Here is a 13,245-nt window from a genome sequence, read left to right as displayed (position 1 = left end):
TGTGTTATTCTGTCTGAGCTGGACTCCACAGGGAGTAGGCTTCTGGAGTCTTTCCTATGTTGAGTCCCACAAAGCACATTTTTCAAAGAAGAGAAAATGAGGGGTATCGAGATAGACACAGAGATAGAGACAATGTGAGAGGGAAAGGAATTTACACCCAGTTCCCACATGTTTCTCATGAAGAGGTGCTGGAGTGGTGTGGAGCACATCTGTGGGCGATCTGATGATCTTCTATGATCTAAATTTGGCATCAGCTTTGAAGAGTAACCATTCAGATTATTAAATAAAGAACAGCGCTGTCCAAACAGACCATGACGAACGAGGAACAGCAGTTTACAGATCAACATCCTTTTGTAATGGTATCAGAACATAAACAGGATGAAGACATCTGTAAATTGAACCATTAACCAAATTGAGTTGAAATGAGAAGCACTGCATCTCAGCATCCATGGACACAGCTAATCCTGTGCTTACATGAATTCACCTAAATATGTTTTGGAGAATGATTGCAACCATAGTATGTGTTGATGCATGCCCAATCATTCAGGCGGGTAAATCTCAAAAAGTTGATCCTGTTCATCTGGATGTAGACTTTTCAGTGGGGGAAACTCATCCAAGTTTCTTCCTCAGTCTTAGACTGAAAACGCTACGTCCACATGAACAGAATCAACTTTGTGGGGCATAGAATGTCTATGAAACATGAACTACCTGCCTATTGGTGAATGGAGTCTGCATCCTGAAGCCTCTGCTTTGGTATTTTGGCTGCTGCCATGTTGGTTTTGGAAACAGGAGTGGCCATGTTAAGTTTAGTGGGTGGAGTGCTAAGTAACAACCTGTTAGGATAATAAAGTTTCACTTAACCAAAACTAGTCACCTGTCAACCAGGCTTAAAGTTGTAGGCCCATAATAATATGTAAAACATTAGGCTTTAACAAATTTGAAAAGGATAAATTATTTTAAAAAGTATCCCTTGTTCAGTTACTATGACAAGAGAAAAGAGTAAACATGCTATTTTCGTGAGTCTGGTCAGTTTAACATATGAGCCATTCCACGGGCCTTCTGCTTGACCATCTCCATTTTGCATAAAAAATTTTTGGTTACAAAGTTTGAACATTTACAATTATTGGTATAAATTTATGAATTATATATCAATACTATTAAAAAGATATTTTTTGAAAAATGGTCTGTTGACCCACTTTCAGGCCTTTTTTTGTACACTGAACTCTGAGGCATGAATATTTTGAAAACTATTAAAGATAAAAGCCTGAAATTTTCATTGGCCTTTATTGCTATCAGAATGAATCAGAATCTGTAATTTGGGACAAATACATCAAAAAATGTTTCAGTACTGGCTAAAACTAAAATAACAATAGATAGCTTAATTGGAATAAAAATGTAAAAGATCTTTAACTATAACTGAGAAAATCAGTTTGTTTTGTCATTCGTTTAATTTATTTTTTCTTTTATTTATACTTCCTGAACTATAAATAAATACTGATACTTTGTAGAACTGCTTAAATTTGTATTTCATTTTTTAAGTAGCCAGTACTTGAGATATATATCATGACTCATTTTGACGGTAAGAAAGGCCAGTGAAAATTTCATGCTTTTCAAGATATTCATATTCAAACACTGCCTGAAAATTCCATTTTGGAAAAAAATTGTCCAAGCGGGTTGACAAAAGAAACACAATACATTAACACTAAATCCATACACATGGGATACTACATGGAGTAGAGAGACATAGCAACGCTGAGACTTAATCTACTTTTTTGGTTCAGTGAACACAGTGGCCATACCAGACAAAGTACTAGCGCTGTCAAATAGCAGAAACACACAGTCATGTTCCCATTTCCAACAATAGCAAATGAGGGTGGGATTCAGTCTCCTCTTCTGATATGCTCAGTCACTATTTAGATCATCATTGACTAAAACAAGATTATCGCTGTTCTAGTGCAGAGTACAAATGAGAAACCTGCGATTTCTCTGAAGTCCAAAGATAATGTTTTTAGTGGACCAACCTGCCTGTTTACTATTAAAACCTCTATCGCATAGTAGGGAACATAATATAAAATAACTAAGACGTTTGAAACCTTTCTTGTTCTACTTCTTCTGTGGAACATCAGGGACAACTCCTTCATGATCATCATGGCTACCAACTGTCAAAAATCCCTCAAAATACTATCCACATTATCCCTAAGACAAATTTTCAAGACAGTGGACGCACTGAGCTGCATAACTATAGATGTGACATACGCACAGGTTTGTTTTTCCCAACAGAGCTTAAGTGCTGCATAACAGTTTGCCTACAGTGAGCATAAAATTAGCCTCGTCCTGTTGGGTGTTGCCTTTACACCAAATGAAAGGGGAGAGAATGCAGTTGCGGAAGATATGGCAGCAAGCGTTTGGCAATGTAATCGATTGCAGATGGCAGCCATCGGGGGGGCTTGTTTGGTCCACAGTGGTTCTTTGTGATGGCTAGGCCTGCCATAATCCAACAGGACAAGGCGGTTTTCACGTGTTTGTGTGTGTGTTTATGCTGGTACCTCTGATATCATAGCACTAAGCTCTGCAGCCCCACAGGAATTCCATACACACAGGGGGGAAAAGGGATTCAATCATAGGGAGAAAAATGTATCAGTGTGATGATGACTGACTCTGATAAAACGAGTGAAAGAAGATGTTTAAAAAAATACAATAAATCTGAAAATGTAACAAGGTTAAGCAAAAATCTAGTGGGTGTAACTAATATAAGTCAAACTTAATGTTGTGCAACAGCAACAAGTAGAAGTGGAGTAAATTCTCAAAAGAGAAATTATGAGAGTAATTGTTAACTCAAAAATGGAAAAAGTGATTTGCAGCCTTGTACTGTAGCTACACTGCTGTGCATATATTTACCTTACAGATCAGTAAATATGCACATGTAATCAGTTGCTCATTAAACCCAGTGATGGAGCAGTCATCTGCTTTTCTCTCTTGCCTTCAGAGGGTTATGAGTTTGTCAGAGAGAGAGCAGTGACGGCAGGTAATCGTATCTGTACTGCTGAGGCTTCTGGCATCAGTGCTATGCTTCTCTGATGACAACACTATCGAAGAACGAGGGGAATATATGACAGTGACTCCACCTTAAATCATCTCCTCACCACTCTTTTCAAACATTGGCACCGTGTTCGGGCTGAGAGTGTTATCTACACATAGTAGACTAATGCCTAGCTCACGCAGATAGTTATACATTTGGGGCTTGAAATAAATACAGAGCTATAAAAACTAGAGATGCATAGGTAGGCCAAAAACAGGACTTTCACCCAGACCGAGGTAGTAATTGTGTCAATGTTTTCCAGATGCTCTTTGGTTATGTTTAGTCAGCAAATCTATTTGGTTAGGTTTAGGAAAAGATTATCAAACCCAAGAGGTTTTGGTATCCCTAAAAGGAAATCCACAAAACTGTAATAAAAAAATATTTGAACCATTTTAAGTAGGGATCCATTTATTCAGGCATATGATGCATCTACATTCCTGCCAAATAAAGGCTAAAAAGCTCAAAAAATATCCTTTTAGAAAAGTGACACTATGGCACTGGGCAATAAAACACAATCCACAATTTTGTTGTACATGTACAATGACAATAAAGGGCGATAAAGTCAAATCAGTGAACTAAGCAGAAATAATACATTTATTCTTCTTAACATACACAGTTAAGGAATTTTTACATTTCTACCAAGACTCTGAAGTCCATCAACTTGTAGTTAAAAAAAAAGAAGCCATGTCAGACACCAAGGATACCAAGATAACTGACAGAGAACAGCTTTCTGGACCTTGCCCCTGTCCAGGTTAGGTAGGAGAAAACTATAAGTGTTTACACATGGAGAGGACTGTAACCATAAATCAGAAATGATGTATGACCCCCAAACAGAAAAATGATTTTATCCTCCACGAACTCCGCAGCTGCCTGTCATTAAAGACTCATCCCCTCACATATATTTGTGTGTGTGTGCTTGTATGAGTCGGAGTATATTTGCAGTACACTCATCCAAGTATGCTGTTTGAACAAGCTTCACCCTTTCCCTGGAAGTTATAGCTTCAGTATGTTCGGAGTATAGACAGTCATTTTGACTGCCCCCCCTCCTCAATACACACACACACACACACACACACACACACACACCTGTCTTGTCAGTCAGATCTTGGGTGTGCCCCTCACCAGCACGCCACTCGAGCCCTCACTGCCCCAACAAGTGGCCCCATTTCCCAGGGAAGCACTCTGTACTCCAGGCCTCCCTGCCTGCACCCACACTCACAGGGCCTTGGTCCCAGCCCCCTCCAGACTGCACAAAGCCCCCATTGTGAGGCACAATGCTAGCCACCCCCTCTGCCTTTCCCCTGTACCCTCTACTCCATTTCCCCATAAACTGTGTCGCTTCTGCCCCTTCTTCCTTTTTACCCATCTCCATCACTGACTCCTTTTCAGTCTTTGCCGTCTTTCCTCTTCCCTCGTAGTTATTCCTCCTTAAACTTTGATCCTGTCTGTTGGGCTCTGCCATCTTTTATTCTTGTGCAACCCTTTCCAAGGATCCCCTTCAAAATTAACGTCTCTATGCCCCCCCCCCCAAACTCTTTCAGCACAGCCCACCTCCTTCACATCTCTGTGTTCCAAGACATTTTCCACTTCTGTGACTGTTTTGTTACCTCTGAATCTTCCTTCTCTGCTTTGCTGGGGAGATATTTCATATATAGGTGTATCTGCAACTCTGGGGAGGAAGAGAAACTAAACATATACCACAACAGCGTTTTTCCCAGTATCTGCAGACCTGTTTTTAACAACACTACACTACACATTTCAAAACAAAAAGTAAAACACACTGGGGCGATAAGGTTAAGACATTATCACACAGCAGGAGATGGTTCTCATCCTCTGTGTTCTCATTAATTGGACAAACTGATTAGACTTTTTCCAGCGTTGTTATAACATCAGCACAAATCAGTGCAATATAACATCACACAGATGTATTGTACTGGAAAGATGGCAGATTAAAAACCGAATTAATGTCTACTATGACTTCAGACATTTGTGTTCTCACTTGCACCTCTGCTGGGAAATGACTAGGCAAGTTCAGGGCTGCAGTGCATGTGTATACATCGCAGTGCAGCTATATTTAGATGTCCCACAGTTTGTCTTACAGAGCTTAAAACCAATACATCTGCAGCTGTGCCTCATCAAGTAAAGGGAAAATTCCTCCTAAAAAGGTTAAATAAAGGGTAATGCACCTAAATGGCATATTTAATTAAGAACATTTATGTGCAGTTTTAATTGACAGATTTGATATAAGTATAAGTATAATAGCTATAAACTAAAAATAGGAGGACGTCAGCAACCAATAGTGAAAAAAGCTAAATATGTCTCCTCTTCCTCCCTCAGTTATCTACACGACATTGTGATGGAGACATTCCAGTCTATCTGACTCAGTGTCGCCTGCTTTTAATATGTGATTTGTATTTGGATAAAAATAACCTATACCATGGGTGGCAACCTTTCCGATGATGAGTGCCATCTAAAATTTCCTCAGAAGTCAATGTGCCATATAACTGCATTAGCAATAATTTAATAATGCTCTATAATAACAGTTACACACTATATAGAACAACTTTATAGAATTACATTTGTTTGCAGATGTTTGCAGCTATCAGCGAATAGTTATCAGCTATTTTGAAACCAAAAAAGACTTTTTATCCATAACAAGAACCCCGTAACAGCAAATGAACTCTACAACAGATCTCACAACAATGATAAGAAAAATGAACTGGGCCAATATGACATGTTTGTTAATACAGAGATACACATGTTAATGTGATCTCTGGTCTCCCACTCAGAGACACAGGTCTCCGAGTGTCCAGCATTCAGACGGCTACCTGAGGACACTCATGTGAGAGAAAATCTGCTCACGCAGATATTTAGAGCCAAATACTGTCAATAAGGCCTCTGCAATGTTTTGAAGACAGTTAAACTAGTCAGTTAGTGATGTCCAGCAGGTGAAAATGCAAGCTCCATGAACACGCACAGCTATGCATCCCAGCTGCGTTCGTAGTTCTGCAAACTTGGACCCCCACAGAGTCGAGCTTTTCATTTTAATCAGCTGCATTTCGAAGTCACATTAATTGGCATTAACTTAGCCAGTTAATGCGAAACAAATCCAGCTGCTCATTAAAGCTTTCTGGTTTGGTCAGTAAAGAAAAAACTGGTCCATATGCCTGAAAGTCCCGAAAACGCATTGTGAATTCTGTCTCGAGTCTACAGATGTATACGTGTATTTCCGCGGTGCTCCTGAAGCATTTGAAGTGTCGGAATGTGGAAATTTCAACATCGCTTGAAAAAACTGCCAGCTAGCAATGTCCCTCTCACTGGTAAGTTATTTTTAGGCAATTACAAGTTGAATCTGGTAGTTGGGGTTGTTAGCTAAGATACCGTCATTAAGAACCTGCAGAACTAGTCTGTCTATGCGAGCTAATTTGTGATGTGCATCGCTGGCCCGGCCATTTATTTTTTAATCCACATTCTCAGATTAACTCACTGCGTGTCATGCCAACGGCTGGACTGGGACAAAAAAAATCTGCCCAGGCATTTTGACTAGAGACCGGCCCACCAGGTATTACAAGAAAAGCCATAAAGCCTTTGAATGAAGACAAATGCTGTTGTGACAGTGATGTACAGTCTTATTGGTATATATATGATTTCTATACATTTTACATCAGATAAAAACTTTGATTGTAAGATTCAGATAATTATTTATTAAAAGCTAGACATTTTAAATGAGAATAAGAAAGAAAAGTATTTCTTTGTGCCCCCTTTCCCTGTTGATGCCCTACCTAGCCCCCTGGCAAAACCTTGCTAGACCCGCCCCTGCACAAGTTACCAGCTGTCAGCTACAAAGGATCTTGGTGTTATTTGTCTCTCAGAAACAGTTCATAACTTCCCTTCAACTCATTCATGTGACCTAAAAGGTAAACCTGTTTCTCCATCACCTGTTCAGCTCTGATGATTCAGTAAGGACATCTCCTGGTTTCATGTTTCCCTCTCACCACATATCCAAACTGATATCAGGACCAGCAGCTTTTACAGCTGTGGCTCCAGCAAACATCATCTGATACTAGAAATTAATATTCAATAAATTCTAACAACAGCTGATCAAGCTTAAACATGCTGCTGTTGTTTAACGCGACCTCCGCTGGTTTCCTCTTTCTGGCGCAAAGTGGGCGATAAACAAACAAGAGAGAAAAGCCGATCAGCTGATCATTGATCAGTTTCATGATTGAAGTAACAACAGGGGAGGGAGGGGGAGAGAATGAGAGAAGAAGAAGCAGCTGACAGTGTAAAGACGCAGAAAAAGTCCAGCTTTGTGCCTTTTTTCCCCATTGTAGCTGAAGTACGGGACAAACTGTGTTCCTTTTCAGCTCAATACGAAACGCGTAATATTTTCTCTGAATGAGGGATCATTCCATTTTTTACGGGACGGTTGGAAACTCTACTAACAAACTTTGTGAATTAAATAAAGTTCAACATCAGTAACATCAAAGCACCCACCCAGCTGCATAGAAACTCCATTATGCTAGCTAGTACGCAGTACGAGTTATTCTAACTGACTGTAAAAAGTCAGCAGAACTAAAATAAACTCCACATAAACTTGGTTTATATCTGACCCAGACAGACTGCAGGTCATAACTTATCACCTGAAGTTCAGTTCACCTGACACTCGGACCGGTGGCCGCCTCGCGTCTCTCCTCCTCCTGCCTCCCCTTTCCCTCACCCACCTGCTGCCCTCTGTGGGAGCTCCGCCATAGCCACCAGCAAACAACTGACATTTTTACATATCTGCCAGCATCTGGCCAATCCACCACCTTTAATTGTTCATGCCGTTACAAGAAAAAAAAATCATCGGCCCATAAAAACTAAAAATCACCATGGCCTGCATTTGTATAGCGCTTTTCTAGTCCCTAAGGACCCCAAAGCGCTTCGACCGACCGGGCAAATGCCCGGTATACCTGATGGCCAGTCCAGCTATGGTCGTGCCATCAGTTAACCCTGGCACGCGTGCCCAGGATTGCCGACCCCTGACCTATACTAAGGGAAATGCACTGCATTCTTTAGTGAGGGACTTGTAGTTCTCATGTTTAAGAAAAAGTTTTGTGATAGCATTACTTTAATTTCTGAGGTTGCATTCACTCTATAAAGGCTCACCTCCCATTCAAATCACAATGGGTTTTGTGTGAATTTACACCTAACATTAACAGTAGATTTCCCTTATACTGACAGATGCTCATCACACTGACGTCAGGATGAGTATATAGAATAAATATGGAATGAGATCTACAATACCTAAGCAAAGAAAATATCTTTACAGTAGAAGGAGACAGTAGGTTTGCTTTTCTTTTTTTAGTTATTTCTAAACAGGTTGTGTCTACAGTACCATCTGTGTTCTCAGATGTGCTGGATCTCTACCATGTGATGGAGATCAGAATAAAAATAATCTCACTGTAAAATCTGCTTTTCAAATTTGTTGATGTGAGGCTGCAAACCAGGCTGTGTTGCATACAGAAAAAAGAAAGACTCATAAATGGATGCACTCATATTGCCCTTTTTTGACAAGCAAATTACTCCTATGGAGTGCAGTCAGTATATGTGACTATCTGTGGCATTCACTTACCAGTCCTGTAAGTGAGTCGAGTGGCAGTAACATGACTATATTATACAGTTCCAACCTGAGTGTGAGGCGCACTCTTCTCATAGAGTGAAGCAGCAGTAAGAAACAGACAACTAACTCATAAAAGGATAAAAAATATGGATGAAAACTGCTGAACACAAAACACAAATGCATACTTACAATACTTACGGACAAATCTGTCATGAACTGAGCCTTGTGGCCTGAGCAGTTGAGAGGTGAAATAAGAGAAAACTGAGACACGGTGTTGTCAATTAAACAGGGGTCTAACCCTGGCTTCATCCTGACACGGAGAAGGGATGAGAATGTGGACATTCCCCACACTTGTTCTCCTGTGTTTCCTAATCAAAGCCTGAGACAGAAGGAACAAAGAAAACTGCGCTGCCACAGAGTTTCCAGCAGAGCTGCGGTTTGTATTTTTCATGTTAAGTGAAAGGCGACCAAAATGCTTTTAAGGACTTGGGGAATTTTTCCTCTTCAGTGTCTTCAGAGCCAAAACATTCTGGTTGAAAGGAAGAAAGGGACTGAACAAACTAGTAAGTGAAACGGTAAAGGGGTAGAAATAAGAGAGGCCAGCTGCTCTACTTGCTGAGAGGAGAAAGAAATCAGTAGGAGATCCCAAATAGTTTGAGATGGAGCTACAAAAGACATCCTGAACAAGACTGCAGAAATATTAAAAAGGCTGAAGTAGATTCATACAGAAGCAGCCAGCTAAATAGTGCCACTCAGAGTGACACCTCCATTCAAGATCCCAGGGGTAGGTTATTTTAGTTGCATATACATATAAACACATCGGTATCCACGGTGATCTACCTCTGCTCACAGCAGCCCAGCAGTGGGCAACAGGCTGCTTGGACAACTATGAGAACTTGACAATGACTCAGCTCGCATAATTTAACACAGCGAGGTATGGAGAGCTGGAGCAGCGATGACCTCATTCCACTGCCTGGTTTGCCCTGCCTGTTGTGAGGGGTCCGAAAGAATGAACAGAGAGAAAGGGGGTCAGAGAGAAGAATGATGGCACCAGAGAGGTATCCTATATCGAGACAAACACATTCTGAAGGCACAACAGGCCGGTAAGACTGAGTGTGTGTGTGTGTGTGTGTGTGTGTGTGTATTCAAAGTTTTGAAAACCACATTGAAGAAAATATACAAAGACAGGAGCTATATAATTAAGGTGCAACATTAACCTCATGTTATATAAATTTGTTTTCCCAGAACTTTGGGATCTAACTCTACACGAGCCACCTTAAAAGTTCCAAAACCAAACTTTAAAAATCAGATCCAAGGTCAATTTAGGCCTGAAATCTTTCAGCAACAACCATGTGGTAAAGCTGGCAGAGAGTTCACAACTTGCCTCAGAGGAAGTTAGTTAAAGTCCCATTTGGAGGTACTTCGGATTTGATATGATTTATTTAGTATGTGTTAGTACTTTGATCCATTAAAAGACATGTTTCTGTTGAAACAAATGTACCTCTACAAGCAGATATATATCTCAATATACTGGCTGGGCCTCTTCACATGGTCTAAACGTGGGCGATTTTCTTATTTTTTAAATAACTGAATGTGACTTTTGGCCAGTTATGACTTCCCTGGAGTGGCGAGAGTCGCTGAAAGCAGAGACCAGAGAACAGCCTGAGGTCATGACAGGAAGCCTTCAGCACATCAGTCAGACACACAAACCCTGAAGCTTTACAGCTGCAGCAGGTCCACCAGACAGTTATAGCCCTTTTTCACTTATATCTACTCGACTTTGGACATTTTCCATCACAACCCAGCACCACCTAACGCGTGTAGTGTTTTTATAGTGATACTGCCGAAAGTCCCGTGATGTCATTTGCATGTGACACGAATGCCATGGTATGGTGATGGTATGCCTTCTGCTTTGTCTATGGATATAGGTCAAACTCAGGGACCACAGCGTTGTTTTTTTGTGTAGCCATTTCCCTCGTTGCCAGGTTTTGAATTTTAATTTGATTTTGTGGAGGTGATGCTCTCATGACTCATTGAGTGAAGCCACATCAGCTCAGATCACTTGGAGCCCTGGCCGAATAGGTACTCCAAAAAAAGTACCAGGTACCAGGTATTACCACCTAATGAAAAACCCTAAAAACTGAGTCGAGCCTTGCCAAGTTAACATGAGCAGGTACTAGTGGGAAAGGCCTCTTACTGTCGCATAAAGCTGAAACAGGTACAAATAAACACACTATTTAAAGAATCAAAACCCTCAGATGTGAAAGAAGACTCAAGAGAAACAACAGGGAGACATGAACACTGTTGTTCTAGTGACCGCGATGGCTCAGAGCAGACAGGCTAAAGCTGTCTAAACACTGATAAACTCTAATAAAGGTTCTGCTTATCACAGCAGTCCTTCTACATCAGAAATTCAAAAACAATTAGTTGGTATTCAAACTGGGTCATGGCCTTGTGTCTTGTGGGTCTTTATATTGTAATCATGCTCACATGATGACATTTTTAGAATTACAAAAAGGAGACTAGTGTGGGCTTCAATAAAAGACCATCAAAACAAGTTGTGCAACTCTTTTCCAATAATGCATGCTCTATTAACCTTTTCCTGCTGTCTATCCTACAGCAGGCCGGGTGGATTTTGATGAGCTCCAGCTACACCGTAAGTTCAAGTATGCAACAGCTGTAGCTCAAGACATGAACCAACTATGCAGTGTATTTGCAAGATGAAAACCAATCTGTGCTGCAGGTCAAGTTAATGACAACTTGAAGACTGATGTTTTTAAAACCTGCTTTCTCACTTTGCCTCCTTCGGTGTCTGCCCTGCCTTTCTGTATCTCCTTTACTTTTGCTATAAATTCCTTTGTCACAGGGCATCAGGTCTACCAGGCGAGCCTCTCGCTACACACATTATTAGGAGCTTAGAGGCTTCACTCTCGCAACTCACAGCACATTACGCTCATCTGAAACACAGAAAGAGACTACTGTCTCTTTCTGTTGAAACAAAGCAATGATATACTAAACCTTTTAGCTGACCTGGCTTAAATTTCCAAAACAATCATGTTTTTCAAACTGAACAAAAGGAGAGGATCTCAGAACTACGGTGTTTCTATAAAAAACTAAATCAGTATCTGAAAATTCAAAGTAAGAAGTTTTGGCTGCACAAATCTAACCTTTTAAAGACATAGTGCAGACTTAAACGTGCTTATGTGCTGCATAGTAAAAGATACCACTGTACTATGATGTCAATACTGAAATTTCTACCTAAATTATAAAACATCCCCAGTGATGAGATTTTTAGCTCAACTCTTTGGGACTACATTACATCATATATCAAACATATACAGGAGCTTACGCTATTTTTGCCCTGTGTTTGATTATGGCTCAGTGGTTCTGTGATTTCAGTGGAAGCTGAAGCACCACATTTTTTCCTTTCAAACCTGCATGTGGTTCTGCGGTATTGCAGATGGTACGATGGTTCACCATAAGAGTGAGACAGAGGAACAAGCCTTGGCTTTTGGCACTACCAAGCCTTGAGTTAGAAAGTTGAAATGCTACGGCTCTCAGCTACCATGGGGCTGAAAATGCCATTTTATGTCCCCCTCCTAATCTGAGACATCCAGTCTAAGGCTCTCCTAAAAATGCCACCATTATAAAGTAAACTTCTGTCTTCATTTCAGCTTGGAAAAAATACTGCAGTGGTTTAAAAGGCAAATCAGTTCATGGTTTGGAGAAATAATTATGTAGAGAGCCAAAAACATTACATTAGCAGACCTCTGGCCAGTATTTGTGAGAACAAGCTAAGAATAAACGATGCAACTTAAAGCTTTGATGTAAAACTCTTTGCCTGGTGTTTAAAGGATAAAGACTGTGTTGAACAGCCTTGCATTACCCTGCAATTACCAATTAACTGACTGACCCCAGCCATACACCTGGAAAACCTGCCACATAGTTAATCTGCTACTTGACCCCTTCAGTGATAACAGACACCTCTCTGACCTTGTGACCTTCCACATACATTACACAACTATATTCACACACTAATCTCCAACACTATACAGCCAAACCCAATCCTGCTCGCAAGTGAGATAAACACCAAAATTCTTCAGCTTCCATTATACCTGTTTGCTAATAAGTTAAGTTACCTTTAAATGTGTTTATCACTTATTTTACATACTGTAGTTTTCAAGTAATCATAGCAAAAGGTCCATTTCCAAAGAGCAGATGTGTAACATACCTTGAAGCATGCAGCGGTATGCTGATTCAGAGATGGCATAAATGTGCGGAGGCATCTCATGCCTCTTCTTCCCTCTGTACATCTCAATGATGTTCTCTGAATAGATGGGCAGGTTCTTGTAGGGGTTGATGACCACGCAGAAAAGCCCAGAGTATGTCTGTATTTAAAGATATGAAACAAACAAACATGGAGGTTAATATCAAAGAGTTCTCTAAGAACTAAAAGAACATATGATTAGGTCTGTTGTGGATGTTTCTCAAGTTTGCTCACAATGATCACATAAAGGCTCAATGGAACCATAAGTGGATACAAACAGGATTGAAAGGAGCA

The 13,245-nt window shown here is 40.5% G+C and overlaps 1 protein-coding gene across 3 annotated transcripts in view; it reads right to left on the bottom strand.

The window, feature by feature from the left end:
* Positions 1-13,245, bottom strand: part of LOC309704156 (myosin-10) — a 68,164-nt gene that overhangs the window by 45,839 nt on the left and 9,080 nt on the right. For all 3 annotated transcript variants that reach the window (XM_082529159.1, XM_082529161.1, XM_082529160.1), the window contains exon 3: positions 12,916-13,072. In XM_082529159.1, the coding sequence (XP_082385285.1) occupies positions 12,916-13,072 (157 nt within the window). The remainder of the gene's footprint in view (positions 1-12,915; positions 13,073-13,245) is intronic.

This window comes from Aulonocara stuartgranti (assembly GCF_965226115.1).
Source record: "Aulonocara stuartgranti genome assembly, chromosome: 4".
Taxonomy (NCBI): domain Eukaryota; kingdom Metazoa; phylum Chordata; class Actinopteri; order Cichliformes; family Cichlidae; genus Aulonocara; species Aulonocara stuartgranti.
This window is presented reverse-complemented; position numbering and strand designations above follow the sequence as displayed.